At 34.4% G+C, this 22,596-nt stretch overlaps 1 protein-coding gene across 1 annotated transcript in view; it reads right to left on the bottom strand.

Moving 5' to 3' along the window:
* IQSEC1 (IQ motif and Sec7 domain ArfGEF 1) overlaps positions 1-22,596 on the bottom strand; it is a 327,515-nt gene that overhangs the window by 13,765 nt on the left and 291,154 nt on the right. The window contains 8 exon segments of the mRNA XM_032212302.1: positions 1,147-1,308; positions 4,319-4,418; positions 6,109-6,234; positions 6,539-6,568; positions 8,779-8,918; positions 13,915-14,081; positions 15,285-15,407; positions 19,870-20,031. Coding sequence (XP_032068193.1) covers positions 1,147-1,308; positions 4,319-4,418; positions 6,109-6,234; positions 6,539-6,568; positions 8,779-8,918; positions 13,915-14,081; positions 15,285-15,407; positions 19,870-20,031 — 1,010 coding nt within the window.

The following is a 22,596-nucleotide window of genomic DNA, read 5'->3' on the forward strand; positions in this document are numbered from 1 at the left end:
GAACTTCTAAATTCTGTGCTATTGCCATCACTCAATATAGATTCTATAATTCCGCCAAAATAAAAATGGTCCGTCTGCCTGTCAACTATCTCCCCCCCCCCCCACATCATGGACATGTTTAGTGTTCATCTGTCAATTATACCTTTCATTTTGTGTCTTCATTTTGTGATACTTATGTATGATTATGTACATATGTAACAATTTATGTAATGCATTGGAGCTGCATTGGTCCCATTGCTCTTTCTCAGTCCAATTTACCGCTGGGGAGGAGTTGGGAAAGAGACTACTATACTAGCTACCATTTCTTCCTGAAAGGAAGGCAAATATAAATCTAATAAATAAATACAATTGAAAAAGAAACAATTTTAAAACTTGTACAAATACTGCACTGCAATTTATCAATTGTGTTATACATGACAGGATTTCTGTATGGTGAAAGAAATCCTCACTCAGTTTAATGTAGAGGAATATTCTATGTGCTTAAAATGTCATTTTCCATTTCAAACACGCGTACTTGGGTAGGTAGCACTACAACTATTTACAAAACACAACTCATAGTACTGTACCAATAAAGAAGAATACTTGTAGCTCAGGGTTGAAATGAGGGGTCCTTGGTGGTCTCTGAGCTTGGTTGTTTTCTTGCAGACGTTTATTGATGAAGTTACCTACTGTGGGCAATGAAACAACCAAACTTAGAGAAAACCAAGGAGCCTTCATAATTCAAAGTCAATGGCTGGCAGACGTAAAGACTCACCACGTATTGAAACAGTTGAGTCTTCATGGCTTTCTTTAAGGCCTGCAGTGTTGGGTCTCTTCAGCCTCAGAGAGAAGGCTATTTCTTATAGCAGCAGCACAACACAGAAGTCATGCCTTCTGGGTCATACAAAATGATATTTTTAATAGATAGAGCCTAAGCATACTAATCCTAACATAACTTTCTGGACAGGGATGCACAACTCTAGATAAATGGTTTTGCAAATATTCAAGCTTTGTGGGATGTAGAGCTTTATATAATATATGCATGTGTGTGTGTGTGTGTGTGTGTGTGTAATGTATTTCTATTAGAGTTGTGCAAAGCACTTGAAAGGAGTGTTTCATGAAATACACAATTAATTATAGTATGTATGTATCTACCTTTGTACTTACACTCTATTCTGTGTTTTTCCATTTCTTGTACTTCTGCAACAGATTCCCTCAAATCATCTGTAAATTTCTTTCTGTCCTGGGGATTTGGAGCATTGAAATTTATTAAAACTTTGATATCTGCTCCTGGAACAGCTGATGTCAGTCGTATGCCATTTGGATAATCTAAGAGATAGCCAAAAAAAAAAAAAAGTACCCCATTTGTATTAATTTCATTTCATTATTTCTCCATAGCTCCATGTATAAAAATATTTCAATAAATCAAAGATTTCTCTTACTGCACTCTTAATACTCTTTTTTCCTCTTCTTTTCTGAAGAAGATCTTCAGAGATCTTCATACACTGTACTGTACATTTCTAACAAACAAACTAAATCACCATTTCTGACACTAGGTATTTATTGTTCAGCTACTGGAGATCATAATTTTAGCAAATTTTCCAATGCTTTCAATAATGTTTTCATATTTTCAGAATGTTAACTTAGAAAGTCTTTAGGAAAATCAGCATAAGGATGTCCTGCCCTTGGGGTACAGGCAGATGGAACTACAAGCAATGTCTGCGCAGTGATGGTATCCAAAACTAATATATTCAGGAGACATTGAATGGTCACAAGAAAATTATCTAATCCACCAAGCAAAATGTGCTCTACCTAGGAACTTGAAGACATGGCTTTGGCATGGATGGACTAATCAATTGTTAAGTCCTTTGGTTTCTCGATGTTTTACAATGCGAAACATTATTTAAACACCAATTACTTGCATTCACAATGCCATTTACAAGTAGTCTTTGCTTAATGACCAGTCACTGAGCGAAGTTACAACAGACCACCCCAGAGTTACTTATGTCCCAGTTCCAGAGCAACTATGGCGGCAGCCCCACCCCCATGGTCATGTGATCATATCTTCTATTTTGCATTTATGGTTATCTGCCTATAAATCCATTATAAGCAGTCTGTATCGAAAGTCAAGCCCTAAAGATCAATCACAATATGTTTTATTTAAACATTGAATATAATTTATAATACATTTTCTGTGGAATCTGCTTTTTGGGTCGGACTTTTAAACACTGTGTGTGTGTGTGTGTCTGTGTGTGTGTGTGTGTGTCTGTGTGTGTGTGTGTGTGTGTGTGTGTGTGTGTGCGTGTGTGTGTGTGTAAAAATAATTGTGGCTAGTTTCTGCCTTTTAGGATCAAACATCAACAGTAAAGGAATTACGAAGTGCTACAGACTACCACTTGGTACAGCAGCCATTAAGGCCTTGAAATAGATATAGGTAGTCCTCGACTTACAACCACAATTGGCCTAAAATTTTTGTCACTAAGCAAAACTATTGTTAAGTGAGTTTTGTCCCATTTTACAATCTTTCTTGCCACAGTTGCTAAGTGAATTGTTGCAATTATTGAGTTAGTAACAAGGTTGTTAAATAAACAATGGCTTCCCCAATTGCTTGACAGAAGGTTGCAGAATCAAAAGACCCCAAGGCACTGCCACTGTCATAAATGTGAATCAATTGAAAAGCATATGAATTTTGATCATCATGCAGAAAAACTATTGATTACTAAGCATCCACAATGCTTTGATGGATCATCAATCAATCAATCAATCAATCAATGTAGAATTGTATGCAATAAAATGTAATTGTAATATGATTTAAAAAAAACCTAAATCCTAAACAAAAGGAACAGACATGCATAATTATTTGGGAGCTGAAAGTTTTTGAATGAAACGAAAATATATTTGAAAATAAACAGATCTAAATTACTGTTGTGAATTTTGCAAGTTTCTAGAACAATAGCTATAAAAAATTACCAATCAAATTTATAGCTAAAATGTTCATGTGATATTTGCAGACAAGCCTATTCTTAAAAAGAAAAAAATAGAAAGAGAGAGATGGAGAATATAGATAGATAGAGAGAGCGCTATGGCAGTTTATGCTAAGTATCTTAGATACCCAGATTACAGGAGATGGGAAACCTTATTAATTTGTACAGTTAATAACTGTCTTGTTTTGGCACTACATATCTCATTAGCATGTATGCAAAACAGGTTATTTTGTTCTTATTATTATGGCTTTATCAGAGAGGCAACCAAAGGAAAATGTGTCATTAAAATCTAACTTCAAATCTTTCACTGAATTGCTAAATTCTGCTATAATCAGTGGTGAGTTGCAGACAGTACACCCTGGTGCAGGCATACCGGAGCCAGCCCGGAGTACCAGATACCAGATCCCGTCAGGCCTGGGGATAAGATTTTCATACACCCCACCCGAATGTTGAATGAATGTTGTGTTTTATTGCTATTATTATTTGTATTCACATATTATTTTACGTTTTGTCTTGCACCCCCTTCCCATGAGTTGTAAGCTGCCCTGAGTCCCCTCAGGGAAAAGGGCGGCCTATAAGTGACAATAAAATACAATAAAAAAAGATACTGTTCCGGTACTGTGCTCCGGAGGGTCCACCTGCCCGCCCGAGCTCTTTACTTGTGTTTTTAGGCTTCTGAACGGCTCTGTATGCAGCTTGAGTGTCGCAGAAGCGCTAAAATGCATGTGCGCACTGCACACATCCATGAGGACATCACCGGACCCATTCCAACTGGGATTTGAAACCCACCACTGGCTATAATGCTATATTCTGGACAATATAAATGACTCTGCTTTAGAATGGATCAAATAACAATACATTTTAACAGTGTTCAGGATTATTGTTTCAAATTCATTCTTTCTGCATTAAGTATAATCCAAATCACTTAATAAACTTAGTTTGTTCAATAATGCTTCTCTGTTAAAATAGTTTTTAAGTTTAAATACCATTTAAGCATAGCCTACAGTGTATGTATTTTTTCTAACTGTGCTATGATTTAGCATTTGGAAAAGATATTATGGATTACTGTATAAATTCCAAATGTTAATTTTGGAAGCCCGAGCAGTCAATTAATTTATTTCCATAGTGAGATAAAGATGTTACATTTATCACATTTTCAATATATATATGAATCATTTCCATTATGAGCTAAGATCCCTTATAAAAATACATATACAGTATTTTCTCTATACCTTTTGTTACTTCTGCTTTACTATAGTTTCCATTCATGTTTTACTTATGGCCATCTAACTAAAAGATATATTCATTCTTAAAATGATTTACAATGAATTTTCAAATCAGATAAATAGACTTACACTGATTCTCAAAAAGGAGAACTTGCATTCCATAGAGGGTAAAGGACTGTCGAAAACTATATGTGACAGAATTTTTCTTCTTTTGAAAAATTTTAGTGACCTAAAAATATTAACAGACAAATCAATAAAAATAAAGAACAATATTATATAACTAAAGTATGAGACTTCTAGATTTACTTTGTAATACATATCTTAAATAATATAGATCACATTTGGGTACTGCACATCAACAAGCATTCTAAATATTAATTCTGTCTTAATGCCATACTTATATAATCAAGGAAAGAGTTGGAAAAGATACTCTTTTTAGAATACAGCTGGTTAGGCAAGTCTTGAGCAATAACAAGAGTTACAATGCCACTAAGAATGCATAGAATGATGCCATTTTAAATGGCAAAAAATTCTATGATCCTATTACTCCTGCATGTTTAATATTGTTTCAAATAGTAGTAAAACTTTAATAAAAGAATGGAGCATTTAAGAATCCTGATATGTACCAATTTATACCATTTTCTCTCATAAGAAAGCAAAATATAATTAATTAAACCCAGAATACTCAATTCATTCCTTTTTGTGGGAGATTAATGCTCTTGTACCATTCATGAATGTGCATCATGTTAAGTGTGTGAGAACAAGGTTAACTCAGTAATATACATATTGCTTTTAATAGGTTATTTATTTAGGGTATGGCACGTGTTAGCCAGGGATCACCAAGGTAGCTGCCTGCCTCTGTGAACAGATTTTTTTCAGGCAGTGTTATCTTTACCCACAGGACGCCTGAATCAGGGGAAGCTCCTTTCTTGTCCCTCCATTTAATAGGTAAAATGTATTGACAAGCAATTACTTTAGAGGGGAAGGATTGAGTCCAGTCCACCAAGCAGCCTACTGTGAAGATTTCCACCAAGCAGCCTACTGTGAAGGTTTTATTTATTTATTTATTTTTATATATATATATATATATATATATATATATATATATATATATATATATATATATATATATATATATATATATATATATATATATATATGTTATATTTATGCTGATAAATAAATAAAGGGAGACTTTATCAGCATAAATATAACAAATGTAACAAAAAAGGCAACAGTAAAAAATATTGGGTTTCTGTCTGGATGGTCTCTTGTGACGAGCCTAATGACAGAGAGTGGAAGTGTGACCTTCCTCCCATACTTGGGCATACCAGGGGTTGTGACTTTAAGTATGTATGTATGTATGTATGTATGTATGTATGTATGTATGTATGTATGTATGTATATATATATATATATATATATATATATATATATATATATATATATATATATATATATATATATATATATATTAGATTTTTTACAACCTCTGGTAAGCCCTAATTATGGGAGGAAGCTAACTGCTTCCATCATCTGTCTATCGGCTCGTCACAAGAGTCCATCACGACAGAAACCCAATATTTTTACTGTTGCCTTTGTTATATTTTGTGTTTTTTATTTATTTATTTATCAGCACAAATAAAACACACACACACACACACACACACATATATATATATATGTATATGTATGTATATGTATATGTATATGTATATGTATATGTATATGTATATGTATATGTATATGTATATGTATGGCTGGATGTATGCAGCTCTGGTCTGCTAGATTATAGACAGGAACTCTGAGATCCAATTTAGTTGTACATTTGTACCTTATCCACCAGGGCTACAGAAAGCTTTCTTGCTTAATAATGGTTCTGCCTTATAATAAAATAATATAAATTATGTAGCACATACCACAAGGAGATCATTAAATAAAAATATTTCTCGCTGGTGTAATCCAAGCTTCTGAGGTTTATTTGGATCTGGGACTTCAAAAAGCCTACAGTAACAAACAAGTCGCCGATGTGGGAGAGACAGAACCTATAAATCAGAAACAGAAATGCAACATATTATAACCGATTTCCCTGAAATTTATAAGGCTGCCCTTTGCAAATAACTTGTAATTTATTTTTCCCTTTCCCTTTGAATCCTACATAGAAAGCACTAATCAACTCCATTTGTATAACAGAAATATTTTATTAGATTAGTGATTCAGTTTTTTCTATGTACTAACTAGAATACTGTACCAAATAAGTATATAATATTCAAGTTTATAAAGGGCAATTTTCTAAAATTATGGTAAGATCTGCCTATTGAATATATAAAAATGAAAACAAACACTTACACAACCAAGCCCATGATGTAGAGATCCAATCTATGGTAAAAGACAGAAAAATATAATTAAACTTCAGAAAAACACAATATTGTACCTTATCAAGCAAATATTTCAGTCTTATTATGATCAAATGTTTGCAAAATAACCACTTCTATAATATTGATTGTAGAGATTGTACAAATCACCAAAACACTGTTAGAAATATGAAATAATTGAAAACTTGAATTATAACATTTTTGCTTTTGAAGTGACATTTTTAGTATTATGGCAATAGCATATTGACAGAATCAGAGGTTTTCAAACTTTAAGACTTGTGGTTGGCTGGAGAACTCTGGGAATTGAAGTCCACAAGTCTTACAGTTGCCAAGCTTGGGGACCACCTTGTTGTTTATCTGAGATATACCAAAAATAGACAAACATGGACATTTCTTTCAGCTTCCTTCTGTTCCAAAAACACAGGGGAATTTTTTTTTTGTTATTAGTATCTTTGAGTTGCTCAGGTAAAGTTTATTTAATGAGGTAGAAATAATTTTTATTGCTTGAGTTTCCTATATGTAGAAGACCTAAAACTATTGTATAGTGGAACTTCAAAAAGAAAACTCAAAGAGTTAATTGAGAGAGCATCCAACTCAGAGGAGAAGCTGTTATTGCAGAAAACCAATTATACACTCTCAAAGCAAAATATATACCATGGATTTGCATGCAGGAAGTTTCTAGAAAGAGTGCAAAGAAGGATTAGGGGACTAAAGGCTAAAACATGTGAAAAACTGTTGCAGGAATTGGGTTTGACTGGTTTAATGAAAAGAAGGACTATGGGAGACATGATAGCAGTATTCCAATATCTCAGGGGTTGCCACAAAGAAGAGGGAGTCAAACTATTCTCCAAAGCACCCAAAAGCATGACAAGAAGCAATGGGTGGAAACTAATCAAGGAAAAGATCAACTAGAACTAAGGAGAAATTTCCTTATAGTTAGAACAATTAATCAGACTTGTCTCTAGAAGTTATGGTTGCTCCAACACTGGAGGTTTTTAGAAGAGATTGGATAATCACTTGTCTGAAATGATACAGGGTTCCCTGCTATAGAGTTTACTATAGGTTTGACTAGAAAACCTCCAAGGTCCCTTCCAACTCTGTTATTCTATTATTCTTTTATTCTGAAAGATCACTTCCTTGATGCCAGCTGGTATAGTCATTTAAGCTCTATGGACAATTAAGTCAGCAGACTTAATTAAAATAGCAGAATACAGTTGTAACCATTTCAAACATATACATTTGTATTATTTATCTTTCCTGATATGATTAATTCCAAAATGCTTCAACAGAAGCACCGGCTATATCATCCAGAATTTCTCTGAAGACAGGCTAGACCAAACATACTGGCCATGCCCATGCTCAGTTTAGTGAAGGGGGAAAAAGTCCCAATATGTCATGTGATGCTGCCATAATGATGACCCTTGGGCTAGACCATTTTTCTAGGACTGGGGGACATACTTTTTACATTGGTGCTGCATTTTGAATTTCAATGAATGTAATGAAAAAGAACCATTCCTTTCATTTTGCCAGGTAGGTTTTCAAAGAGAAACCAGGACTCTCACTATGTGCTTCCCTCAGCAAATTCCTCTCTAATCTTTTTCCCTGTTCCCATGCACAGGAAATGCAACAATATAATATTTTAGAATAATTGTAACTTGACATAACATCTTCAGAAACCAGAAAAAGGCTAGTTAATGTTAACTATGGTTTGTTGTAGATTTCAAATCACCATTTAGATTAACTGGGGGAAATTTAACTAAGATTTAAAAGGCCAGGATACAGTAGGATAATCCTAGGAAAAAATCTCTCTATCTCGTTAATAAGAAATGACACCAACTTGACAGCACTTTATCAACAATCAATCAAATCTGAAGTCAAAGTGAAAGCATCCATCAAAGGCAAGCCAGAGGAGAAAGAAGCTCACAGTTCTACGGTTTACTCTTGCTCTTTTTTTATAAAGCTGGACTTTTAGTTGTTCCATTCAGGCCCAACCATTCTTTCAAAAGCATGAAATCCAAATCCTGCTATGTGTAAAAGTACTGTAATACACTATTAGTACAAGGTTATTCATTTTTCTTTCATTTTTTACTTTATGATTATAAACATATCATGGGGTTTTTTTAGAAGATTCTCATTGTCCTGAAATATTCTGGCAACATTCTGAGAAAATCCAATCTAACTTTATGCATAATATTATCCATAAAAGAAACTTACTGGCTTTTTTCCTACTATAAGCTTTTCAACCTTTTGGACCTGTGATACATGATCTTCATTGGTCTTGAGTTCCCGTTTTCGGATTCTCTCATAAATCCCGATGAGCATCTCTCGTGGAATATCTTCACCATCATCAACGCCTGGAAAAGTGATTGTGATTATTGCTGATTAATACATGTGCCATCTTTGACTTTCATTATATTATCTTTCATATAACCCCAAACCAAAGATAGTATCTCATTGGGATACTATGAGTCACCTTGTACAGGAGATGGGTGGCATAGAAATTTAATAAATAAATACATTTGTCTGGAATATCAACCACAAAGGAGGTCCTGGCTGCTAAGATTACCATTATGCCAATTAAAGCCTGGATTTCTTTATATCATACTACAAACAGCCATTTTTGCAATGAAAAAACAGGCAGAAAGCTTATTGATATGGTAACATTTCCATTATTAAACAGAAATAGGCAAATTAGGTGTTCCATTCACATTTAATTATTGACTGTGAATCTACAGCAATCAAATGTAAGAGGATAAAAACCCTTTTATTTAAGACTAATGGTGCATCTTGTCTAGTAATCTGAGTCTTTGCAAAAACCTGAAGAAAATATGGAGACAAAGCCTGCTTTCAACTGACTCCTTTTAAAAGTAGTTATTATTTAGGATCCAATAAATATTATTTGATCCTGTCCCAGAAATGATATAAAACAGAAATAGGTACCGTATGATAGAAAATTTGTAAATCAGGGTGAACAAGCAGGGTTCTTAGTACTCTCTGAGCTTGATTGTTTTCTTGCAAATGTCTAATTACCAAACTAGATAAGGAATGTCAGTGCTGATATACAATGGGGTTTGCTCTCATTTTATATATACAAGTGACTTTCCCTGCCACTGTTGGTGGGAATGGTCTTGGTGGTTCCTATATTGGGCTGTTGTTTCCTCAGCCAACTGGGTAAACTACCAACTACCAGCTGAGCTTGTTTGTCTGAGTTGGTAGTTCCTTAATTGGAATATTATTTGCTTTTTGATTGTTGGTTTAATATTAATCTTGATGTTAATCTCTGCTCATTAGGGCATTGATTGCTGGTGAGAAAGTCTTCTAGCTTTTTGATTGTCTCTTTTGAATAGTATGTAGATGTTGTTTATGATATTATTTACTTTGGTAATGAAACTTTTGCAAGAAAATGACCAAGCCCAGTCAGCACTAAGGACTCCACAGAAATGACTACTCTGCAGCCCTCAAGCTTGTTTCTATTCTGTTATTTCCAGAAAACTGTCACATCAGTATAAAATACTGGAATGTTGAAATAAAAGTGCTAATTTCTATTGACATGATTTTTAAAAAGTTTAGACCAAAAAAGGCACCCTTTTCTTATTCTCTATTTCTTTGGCCATTTCAATGATAATATATTGTATGATATTAACAAAGTCCTATCTAGATCTATTTGGCACAGAGATCATGATTCATTATGAAAGACAGATAACTTCATAAAATATTTCTTGGTCCTCTGATTACTTAATTTAATGTGTATTTCTTTCTGCAACATGTACAGATAGTTATAGTTAGAAGCATAGTTTATGGAATGCAAAAATGAACAATATTTGATAACTACTACTGTTGAATACCCATTTGCAGCTGTATAGTTTAATGGCAGCATTAATTACTGTACTGAACCTCGATAACAAACATTGATAATATTTCTACTATAAATTGCATTAACACACTGCTCACATAAACAAATAATCTGGAATAGGTATGTACTGATATTAGCATAGAAGAAACAGTTTACAGACACTATGGCTATGGAATTATCCACACATTCACCACCATGTTGTTTAACAGTGAGGTAAGGATAATGTATTTGGCTACAGATAGATTAACTATTTATTTTAAATAAACTTTTTTTTTAAAAGCCAGACTTCCAGGTGACAAATGGCAAGTTAGCACATCTCTGAATGAGTAGACACAACAAAAGATCAGTGAGTAGATTTGTCCCATGGAACTCTGGACAGCTGTTCCTCAAAAGGAAACTTTTCCATGGGTTTAAGCATTGGAAGACAAAGGAAAACCACTCTACTCTCAATTGCAAAAAAATCTTTTTATGGACACTTGGCATGCTAATCACAATTTCTAATTAACTAATTAACCATCTTAAGGTTAATAAAGATCTTCAAAATTACAAGCTTGCGAAGTCACATGGTAAATTTGCCTTCATTCCAGAATAAAAGAAAACTTAGCTATAAACCTAAGAGTTTAAAGAAAGTGAAATAAATATCAAAAAGCTAAATAATACCTTAATCCAATAAAGTTAAGGGTACAGACAAATTTGTAATATTAGAATTTTTTTCTATAGGAAGTTAGATATAATTATATAAATAAAGAGCACCTTTGTGGGAAATAAATTGTTTAATCTATTTTAAGTCATAACAGAAATCCAAGATTTTATGATTTCAGAAACTGGATACTAAAGGAGATTTAAGATTCACGGCCTAAAAGGAAAAAAAAAGAAAAAAAAGAAAGCCAATCTGGTCTAGTGCTTAAGGTGCCAGGAAATTGTGAGATCTATTACTGCCTTAGCTTTGAAAGCCAACCGAGTAACTTTGGGCCAGTCATTCTGTCAGCCGACTCTCCTCTCAGGATTGTTTTTGTGGGGAAAATAGGAAAAAGAAGCAGCATTATGTATATTTGGCACCCTGAGTTATTTATAAAAAGATAATAAAGTTTGGATTAAGACAGGCTTGTCTTTTGTCTTTGGTCAGTATTGGGAAAAATGACAGAAAATGATGTAACACTTGAAATACTTCAGGAGATATTCAAAGAATGGAGCCAGAAAACTAGCAGCTACAAAGTCAGTACTGAAGTTTATTTTTATGTGTGTCCAAAAGATGTTAAAAAAGAAATAACTATTGTGAAAGAGAATATCTTAGAATATCTCTAAGATAAAGAGCTGAAACACCCTATATTGTTGAAATATAGGAAAATAAAATAATTGTGGATTATAAAATAGATATGACAGTTAAAAGGGAACTGTAATGGAAATAAAAATGATAAACCAAGGGAATGACCCGGATAATGACACCTTGCTGGATTTATAAAAGAGGTTTGATAAAGCATTAAAGAAGCCTGGGAGAAATGTATAAAAAATGTGAAGACAGATCAAATCCTAGATTTCTTGTAGATTGCTAGAATCAAAAAGAAGGAATATACAATTGGTTTGTTTGACCAAAATTAAATTAAGACACATTTCTATAGAAATCTGGGAATTTTTACAGAATTTTTTCTAGCACCAGGACTGAAATGTTAATGATTTATTATTTGTGTATTGATAAGGGATAAGTTACAGAAAGAAAAGAAACTTGAATGTTACCCTATAGGGGAGGGGGTGAGGAATTACTAAATTTGTTTGTGTTGAAGATTGAAAATTACTTCTTTAAATATTGCTGTTTTTCCTTATATTTTCCTCCTTCTTTTTTCCTTTTCCCCTCTTTTCTTGAACATTCTACTTTCTCTTTCTTTATTATTATTTTTTTTGAGTTTAGTTCATATAGTATTTTATTACTACTTTCATGGTTACTATTTACTAGTACAAGTAGCAATTACTATTACTAAAATTTCAATAACAATAATTTTAAAAATAAAAAAATTAAGTCAGCTACCATGTTTCCCAGAAAATATGACCTGTCCTGAGACCTAATGCCTTGCTCATTTTTCGTGTGGGCAAAAATATAAGCCCACCCCTGAAAATAAGCCCCTTGGACACCCCCCCTGGCCAGGCAGAGCACTGCTCACCGACCTAGCGGTATCCTGAAGATGCCAAGCCACGGAAGCTGGAGGGGAAAGGCGCTCACATTGCTTGGTGCCTTCGGGATACCGCTAGGTTGGGGAGTGGCATTCTGCCTGGCCAGAGGGGGAATTGCTGGGCAGCTGCTCCCTTGCGAACTGGCTCCCGTAGAGCCAGGCACAGCCTCAGGGGTGAAGCAGCCATGAGGTGACCATGCTCATGAGCAGCCGCCCGGCAAACCCCCTCTCCAGCTGGGCAGAGCGCCATTCACTGACCTAGGGGATATCCCTAAGGTGCCAAAGCACGTGACGCTCTGCCCGCTCCCCAGTTCCCATGGCTTGGCACATTCAGGATATCCCCTAGGTCAGTGCATGAAGCTCTGGCCCGCTGGAGAGGGGGTTGCACAAGCACCTGTTCCACCCCCGCTGCACTCCAAGCATAACTTCTTCTCCAGCTTCCAAACTCCAAAACTCAGCTGCCGAGGCTTCCAGCAGTGGCCGCTCTAGGAGTGTGCTCTATGGTTGTGGGCTGGCTGCTGGAAGACTCTCTGTCTGGAAGACTCTCTATCCGGCAGCTTGTGAGCATGGTCACCTCATGGCTGCTTCGCCCCTGAGGCTATGCCCGGCTCTTCAGGAACAAGTTCACAAGGGAGCAGCTGCCCAGCAACCCCAAAACAATAAGCCCTCCCCCTATAATAAGCCCAAAGCCATATTTCGTGGGGGCAAAAGAAACACTGTATATTAATGAATCTGGATAGTATCAAGTGAGATATTCATAGGCAAACCAGTATCCATAGTCTATTCACTCTCATTTCCTGATTTAAATAAACCCAAGCATTTTTAAAGTCTGCTTTGTAGTCCAAAAAGAACAACTTATTTATTATTGAATATATACCTGTATCTACACACACACAAACACACACACACACACCAAACATACACTTTGTTCTTCACATAGATTCCCAAGCCACCTCATAATGTCAAAAGCACTCAACCATTTGGAAATTATTGGATAGACAATTATTACTATCTTGGGTTCAGACCTAGAAGGAACCCAAGAATGATGCAGAAATTGAAATGATGAGCTCTATTAATTTTGTTCCTTGGCCTGCTGCCAGAAAAACAAAAGCAGGTATGGTGGACTAGTTCCTTCATAGGGAGGAGGTAAGGTAAACTAGTTCCTCCAAAGCTTCTGACATAGAATGGCTAAACTCTCAACACTTTATTATTATTAAATTTATTTGCCGCCTATCTCGCCATGGGGTTACATTTGTTGAACAGTTGCAGTACAGTTGGCAATATAATATACCCAGATCTCTAGATAATGACAAATCTTCATGTTATGCCTACCTCTTAGATTTTTGACAAAATCTTCGAGCTTCATTTTACGTTCTGGTTTTACATTTGGACTATACATATCTGTGTTTAATAATATTATCGCAAAGGCAAGAATGAAGATGGTGTCAGGATTTCTGAACTGCCTTACAACCCCTGGATTGCAGATGCAGTATCTCTGGCTAGAAAAGATATTTTAGAAAAATAGTAGGTGAGATTCAAGGATAAGTTGATTCTTATCATTATTCATTTGGTAGTATAAAATGTAAAATAAAACAGTATTTACTCCTTTATTCTATTTTCTTATCTAATAACAAGTCTATACTGAAGAATAATTAGTAAATCTCTCAAATGTAATGTATTAAGTAAAAGACTACTGATATATCAAAAGAACAACTGTATTATTTTATGCAATTTCCTAAATTTGTACACTTCACCAACACAACTGAAATTTGAATTTATGTGCTTTATACTAAGTGATTTGAAAACTATTGCAAATTATAGGCATAATTTGTCAACTGGATATATAATACTGACTTGGGTGAACTGAATAGCAGAATTCATAAAAAGTATTCCATGTTGCTTGTAAAATATCCTTGCTTCAGAACAAACTTACAGAGTGAGTCATCAAATAAGTGTAACTATTCATATAACACAGCAGTAATAACATAGATTCCTATTATATACCATAGCCACAGGATTGCCACCTGGGTTTTGTGGTCATAGAAGCATTTTGCTTTCTCTGCTTAATGATACAATTGACTTAACAATTATAAATCAATGCCTGAAGGTATATACCTTTATTACTTTTAGATTTCTTGCCACATTTCCACCAGTATAAAGAACATTTGAATAGATTTTAATGAGCAATGTCTTTGCTTATCACAGTAACTCTATAAGTCAATGCATTTTAATTCAAGACTATATATTTAACTTCTTTTTAAAGGTGTAAACTGAAATAGTACCATTCTGGTACTTCAGTTTAAAATAAATGACAAAAGAAAAACCAAATTAAACTACCAGGAATTACAACTTATATACTAATGTCTATGGAAATTCTCAGTCATCCAGGTCATGGTTGTCTCAAAGCTGCTTTTTCAAGAGGCAACTGGACTTTCTGGTTTTCTTTGAAGATGTTTTGCTTCTCATCCAAGAAGCTTCTTCAGCTTCTTAAAGCTTCTTCAGCTGAAGAAACTTCTTGGATATGAAGCGAAAGGTCTTCAAAGAAAAGGCAGAAAGTCAAGCTGCCCCTTGAAAAAGCACTTTTAGGACATATATACCTATTTTTATTTTAACTGATTTTTCTTTTAAAAAGAACTATATTCAACTGCACTGTTCCTGAGACTTATAAATTTTCAATCAGCTCCTAGCTTGCTACGTCATACCTAAAAGCTTCAATGAGTCGTTCTACTTTCTGAGCTTCTCCTTGGACACGGATATGAGCTTGAAATTTCCTGAGAGCTTCATCCAGTTCCATAGCTGAGAAGTCCATCTCATCTACAACACAGCTGAAACAAAGAAAGCATTAATTTATTTTGGTTTACCAGAACTAGGTTTCTTTTTGTAAATTTAACCGGCCTACAGAAGAATAGAATAGAATGGAATGGAGTGGAACAGAATAGAATTTATTTATTGGCCAAGTATTATTGGACACACAATGAATTATTTATTTATATTTCCATTATAATAAAATGCAGACTAGCAAATCTTAGTAGATGTGCTTTCTACTTTTTCTCCTATAATCTCAGGATGGGGACTGGCAAAGAAAGGCTAAGTAATAATGAGAGATTCAGTTATGATGTTGATGACAGGTTTGTCATACAAAATGTCAGCAACAAATTCAGAGACTTCTCTGATATGAGCTGATGTCACTGGTATTTCTCTGGATTGACTGGTATCTAAAATGTGTTATTAGGTTTCTGTTCTAAATTTAAACAAAAAGGTATGTAATAATAATAACAACGTTTAAACCTTATATGCTACCTGATTTCCAATGATTCTTGTAGGGACTGTACTGCCTTGTCTCAGCCACTGGACTCAGCAGAGCAGACATAGTTGTCAGCGTTCTGAGTAACACACTCTCATGGTTCGTGGCAACTATGAGGCAGCAAAAATGGCTTCAACCAGGTTTGCTTCAGAGTTGACAATAGTTACATAAGCAATCAAAGCTCTAGTCTAAAAGGGATGAGTCAAATTAGGTTTAGGTTTAGGTTTCGTTTTATTTATATGCCGCCCTATTCCCAGCGGGACTCAGAGCGGCTCACAAACCCAAGAGGGGAAGGGAAACACAAGAACTACAAATACAAGCATTTAAAATAACCAACAGACACACAATCGAGAGGGGAAGGGAACTCATCAACCCCAGGCCTGCCGACACAGCCAGGTTTTAACGGCTTTTCGGAAGGCCTGGAGAGAGGTGAGGGTCTGAATCTCTGCGGGGAGTTCGTTCCAAAGGGCCGGCGCTGCCACAGAGAAGGCCCTCCCCCGGGTAGTAGCCAGATGGCATTGGCTGGTAGACGGAACCCGGAGGAGGCCAACCCTGTGTGATCTAATGGGTCTTTGGGAGGTAATTGGCAGCAGGCGGTCTCTCAAGTACCCAGGTCCATACCATGAAGGGCTTTATAAGTGATGACTTTAATCGCATTTAATTCCAAATCTGGTCAAATTTAAATAGTCAATTGATCCAAGAGAATATGCAAAATATGAATATGTCTATCATTGGCTTTGTCTCAGACAAATATCCTTATATAAAATATTCACTTACAATAAAACTGGAACATGTCTAATGCAGTTAAGAATGCAAGTCTATTCAGGACCAATGAGATAGTATCTTCTGAGTAGATCAATACTCCTCAGGTAATTTTTTTCTTGTAAATCCTGCAGTTTTGAATATGCATTAAGTCTTTTGATTATCTGCATGAGGATACTCTTATTCCTGCAGGTTTTGAGTTTAAATCAAAATTGGTCTGTACAGCCTGCTTTCATGAGGCCCAATTTTTTTCCTGACAAAGTTTACCCTTATTCAAAATATTGTTGGTTTCTAAGATCTCTCTGTTCTTTCTTTTGACATGGGATTTTCCTAAAATGCTATAATTTGTATGAACCCACAACCAAGATAAGGCAAATGGGAACCAGTTTTTGAATGAAGGGTTCATAAAATGTCATTAAAGATACTGTCAGGATTGCATTTATCTTGATTATATATTTAGCATGATTGGGGTCAGCCATTAAATAGTTAATGGAATGCCTGATTGTCAAATTAGTTTCTAATCTATTCTTATTTACTATTTTGCACTTTAGTCATTGGAAAATTTCTCTTACAACCTAATTAGCTATGGTAGTAATGCATAAAATAAATACAGATAGTTAAATAAAAACTAAGCTAGGATGTAGCTATCATAAACTTTGAGTGGCATTTAATATCTAATTAATTTTGTTTTTTTTAAAAAGTTCTGACATTTATATGAAGGAAGGAAATATGAACTGCCATAGCATGTCAATGATATTTCTTGGCTACATAAAGTCCACAGCACAAAGTAAAATACTAAAATATAAGCTAATTAATACTGATTAATTTACATGCAGATTGTGATGGTATGTTTAATTTAATGTTTTGGCTGTATTCCAGTACTGCTTTAAGTAGCTCAGTCTCTACTGAGTGACTTAAAAGTAGAATAAAGTAATCAATGTTTAATTGATAAATTTTTTTTAATAATTAGAGCAATAAAAAGTGGCATAAGAAATAACTTTCCTAATTTTAAGGAACATAAAAAGTTTATCAGTGTTTTTATGCAGTCCAATTCCTATACAAAATATTTCATCTGATAGTTTTAAATACATTTCTCCAGCAGCATTTGAAACTACAAGAATACTGTTACAAATATAGAGCTTTGGAATTGACCTGAACAGAAATATAGATTTTTTTTCAGGAAGGATTAAAGATCAGGCAAGATATTTTTAAGTACAGTTTGCTGCAGTATTCAGAGAACTATGAAACAATAGGCCGTATCAGTCCAGGAAGAGCTCACAAGGGACTCACATATAATATAAATTACATTTCCCAATTACTGCATAAGAAGCTAAAGTCTACTTAATAAAGCTCAGATGACTAGAGACATCTCCATGCAACTTTTTGGCAAAATTATGCGAATGAGTTCATCACTATCATCTTCTGGAATGGTTTTAAATTTCTTGTTACCCATGGTGTTTATTAGTGGTCTCTTATCGGTGACTCAATTAGATTTGACTATTCTTAGCTTCATAGCCCAGAAAATCATCTCATGGAGACAAGTTAGTATACTGTATGCTTCTAAGAGTTCAGATGCCATGAAGAGGCTCATTGGCTACACACAAAACCACAAGAGAGGACATATTGTCGGTTCATATCCCTTCAACATCAAATGAACTTTTTATTTTCCACAATGATGCTTCATTAAGTATTTGGCATATTCTTGCAGTCCTAGTGGACTTGTCTGTTCTTGTGAAGTTAATCTATTTCTGGCTCTGTGTTAATGTATTAGAAACTAAGGCAAAGCTGGTTCTTTTGTAATTCCACAACACTTGTAGGACGTCTGTTTTTCCACTGATGGAATTCTTACTTTGTATCAATTTCTAGACTTAAAGAACTAGTATTATCTATTTCCAACAATAGGTTTTAGTGTCTTATAATCTGGTGCTTATCTACAGTCATTGTTTAGAATGCAGCTTCTCCTCTTCCATTTCCGTTAACAGATTGCAGCTCCTGGAAAAACATCTGGTTGCAAAGAGCTGGCATGATATAATTTAATTTTTGCTACTTCTGAGGCACTCTTAGTGCCAGAAGAATTGCTTTGCAGCCAATTAATCTTCTCTTAAAGACACCACTCACAGTTTTGGTGAGGTAAATGAGTATATTTAAGGAATATATTTATTGAAAAGGTGGAGGGGATGTATGTTAGAATTGTGTGTGTGCGCGCGCACATTAATGTTGTTACAGAACAGGAACACCTTGGAACAAGCCACTGACTGACTGTTGTTTGCACTTTCCCACTGATCAACAGGAGAGAGCACTGTCTGGTTCATGGTATTGTTAGCATTTTGAGACTGGCACAGCAAATATGATTGGTTAGCTCCAATCATTATATACAGCAATGTTGACTGATATAATCAAAGCCTGTCACTTTTTAAAGAAAGAAAACCACATTTTGCTTCAAAAAACAAAAAAAAAACCCCACACCATTTTGCAACTGGATGAACCTGTGCCTATTTATTTTAAACAATCATAATTTGGCTGCAAAGGCTGATGGGGTTAGAAGAGATGCTTTAATTAAAGAAAAGAATACAACTAACTTTGTTTTAATTGGAAACCACTTCTGCATTTTGTGCTCGAGGCAGAAAACAATTCAACTTTGATTTGGGTTTTGATGATTAGATCAGTTTGTTGTTATAGAAATGGCTAATATATATTACTATGTGAAAATAAAAAGTTGAAGTTTTATGTTATTATCTTATTCTAAATTATTCAGTGCTAAAAAGAGTTGGAAGTCAATGCTTTTCTTTTTCTTTTCCCTTTTATCCTAGAAGTCTTCCTCTTCTCTTTTTCCTCCCCAACTTTCTCATTATTTTCATTTTTCTTTGAATTTTTTTTATTTCAATAAGCTAATAAAATTTGTAATAAATAATCATACAGTGCAAAACAGCAAAGAAAACAAATCCTTTCTATACCTGCATCTGCATTGGTCCTGCTGAGAGGTATGCATGGATGCAATAGTAAATGGAACGATTTCTTTACCTTAATTTTGTTTTATTTATTTACATTAAATTTATATACATTTATAAGCTGTCAATCTCACTGATTAAGTGATCCTGGGATATTTAAAAATAAAAGAAGAACAATTACTTTTGCCTTAAACACAAGACACTGAGAGCATCAGCTTTTTTTTAATGTAACACATACTTAAACATGTAACAAGAATTTTACATGTTACTTACTCTAAAACATCCCTGTTAAATTGCTTTTGTCGATTTCCCAGGAACTCTCCGATCATTTGTCTGCTGAGACCTTTTCTCTGTAAAAGGAAATGGGCAACTCCAACAGGTGTATCTGGCACAAAACCTCTGTCGATCAGATACTGGATTCCTTTTTCTGGTTTTCTAAAGAGAAAAACACAACACAATTACAAGATTCCCTGTTTTGCTTTTTCCCCAGGCTCTGGGTTGTCCTAAAAGTCTTATAATCTAAATATTTTTGTTTACACCTGTCCTTTGAAAGAAACATTTTTTTTGTTTGTTTGAGCTAAGCTGAAGAAATGCAGATATTGAGTGGAGGAACTTTTGGAAAATAGAGAACTAAAGTCAAATGAATATTTTAGCCAAAATAATACTTCCATTGGGATTTCTATTTGTCTAAAGGGAGCATAGAAGGCTTTAAAGGGTATCTGTGTTACCAGTTATATAGTATTATACATTAAATGCATGCTTCACCTTGAAATTATTATAATAACTTCAGCAAACATTATATCATAAAAGCAAGTTGTGATCTCATGTAAATTTGTAAAGTTCTGAAATATTCATATCCCCTAAATTATATAAAAACTATTAATTCTAAATTGTTCACTATATTTTTCAGAGTAGAAGACTGTCTGGAATATAAGACACACCTTAGTTTGGGGGAGGAAAATAATAAGAAGAAAAATTCTGCCTCTGCCTACCAGTATCCATGGTATTCGGCTGACACATGGCAACAAGGTCAGCCAATGAATAGGCATAGCAACTAAATCAGCCAATGAGGGCTATTTGGTCTCTGAAATTTGCTGTGTGAGACAGGAAGGAGCCTGGCTTAGATGAGAACTGAAAGTGAAACTGCTTGTATTTTGCTTGTATTAACTGCTATCTTGGAAAACCTGGTTTTGAAAATGTGTTGTATATTATTATAATTTTGAGTCCTGCTGAATCAGTTACTGTGCTTTCTGAATGTGATTGCTGCTGCAGAATCTGACCAGCCAGGTCAGCTTCAGCACTTATTGCAGTCTGATTCAGCACAGCTCAATCAGCTGTTCCAGGCTGCAGGGATGCCATAGACCATCGCTGCCTCCATGCCTCGTGTTTGTGGCCTCTGGTGGGAAGGTGCGTCTTATACTCCAAAAATACGGTACATCTCATCTGTACATAAATATTTAATTAACATGAATAATTAAATAAAAAATGCTGTGTATATAATCAACAATTACAAGTAAAACAAGACTACAAAATAGTCTTGCTACAAAATAAACACTTTTCTTTTAATTATTTTTCTATCTATATTTCTTTAATTAAAAAACAAAGTTAAAATATAAAGAAACAAAAATTGAAAAAAGAAAAAGCTCAGAAAAGTAAAAGGGTGAAAGTGCAAGAAAGAAAGAAAGAAAAGAAAAAGAACGACTTTTGAGATTTTTAGTGCAGATATAAGTTAAAAAATAGATGCAACTCTTATTCAAACACTAATATTCATCTACATTGTTTCCCTAAACCCACATAATTCTAATCTTCATTCCTTTCAGTTTCTGGCAAAAATTTCAAAACTTGTTTTCAAGTAGAAATAACATTTGTCAAAGTCTTCTTTTTCATCAAGCTTTCAATTTCACCATCTCCTCCAATTCTACCAGCTTCATCATTCATTCATCCATTGTAGGTAATTGAAAATCCTTCCATCTTTGAACATGTCTTCTTGTTGTTATAATATATAAAAACAAAATTCTGTAAGATGTTTCCATTTGTATGTCCATTCCAAAAGAAAAGCCCCTGACTTCAATTGTATAACTTTTTAAAATCTTCTGCATCAAAGTACATACTTGGTCCTAATATTTTCTAGCTTTGGGTCATGTGCACCAAAGATGAAAATAATCATCTCAGTTCTCTCAGGCCTGAGTACATTTCCAATAAATACTGATATTTGAAATTCCCTGACATATTTTGACATTTTATTCGGTATTATGTACCAACAATATATCATTTTATAAAAATATATTTACAATTATAATTCAATATAAATTTCAATCCTTTCTTTATGTACTATATTCCATTGGAGCAACTCTGTATTAATCTGAAATATTTTTTGCCCATTTTATATACAATCTTTAACTTGCTTGTCTTCTATTTCAATGTTTAACAAAAGTTTATACATCCTAGCAATAAATAATATGATCACCATTTATATCTGTAGATCAAACTCAGCTGTACCACTATTTTCTCTTTTAACACCATTGTGTATAAAGAGATACCCTTTATGGTAGAGACAGTGAACCGGAAAAATTATCCAAAGGGAGACTCATACTCAGCTGATTTGAACTCAGAATTCTTCTATCAGTACTACCCTATTATATTTGCAATATTATTTTTGGAATAAGATGACTTTTACTAGTATACCGAAATCCATCATCAGGAGGAATGGAAAATATAAAGAATTGAGGAACAGTGCACATGCTAAGCCCAAGTATTTATTTTCTATTCAAGTGTTCATTTTAGCAACCTCACGGATAAGATTTTCCACCATTAGATTTCCACTATCTAAATAACTGTAAATAAAAATTGGATTATGCATAACCTATATGCCAGTTGGTTTTGATTCAGTTCTAGAAATTTAGCATCACATCTATTTTATTTGTTTCGCACTTGCTAAAATTTAAGGTCTAGTTCTGCATATGGAAACATCCCATTCAGAAAACAGGAAACAAAAAGTTC

This window comes from Thamnophis elegans, chromosome 2, assembly GCF_009769535.1.
Source record: "Thamnophis elegans isolate rThaEle1 chromosome 2, rThaEle1.pri, whole genome shotgun sequence".
NCBI lineage: Eukaryota > Metazoa > Chordata > Lepidosauria > Squamata > Colubridae > Thamnophis > Thamnophis elegans.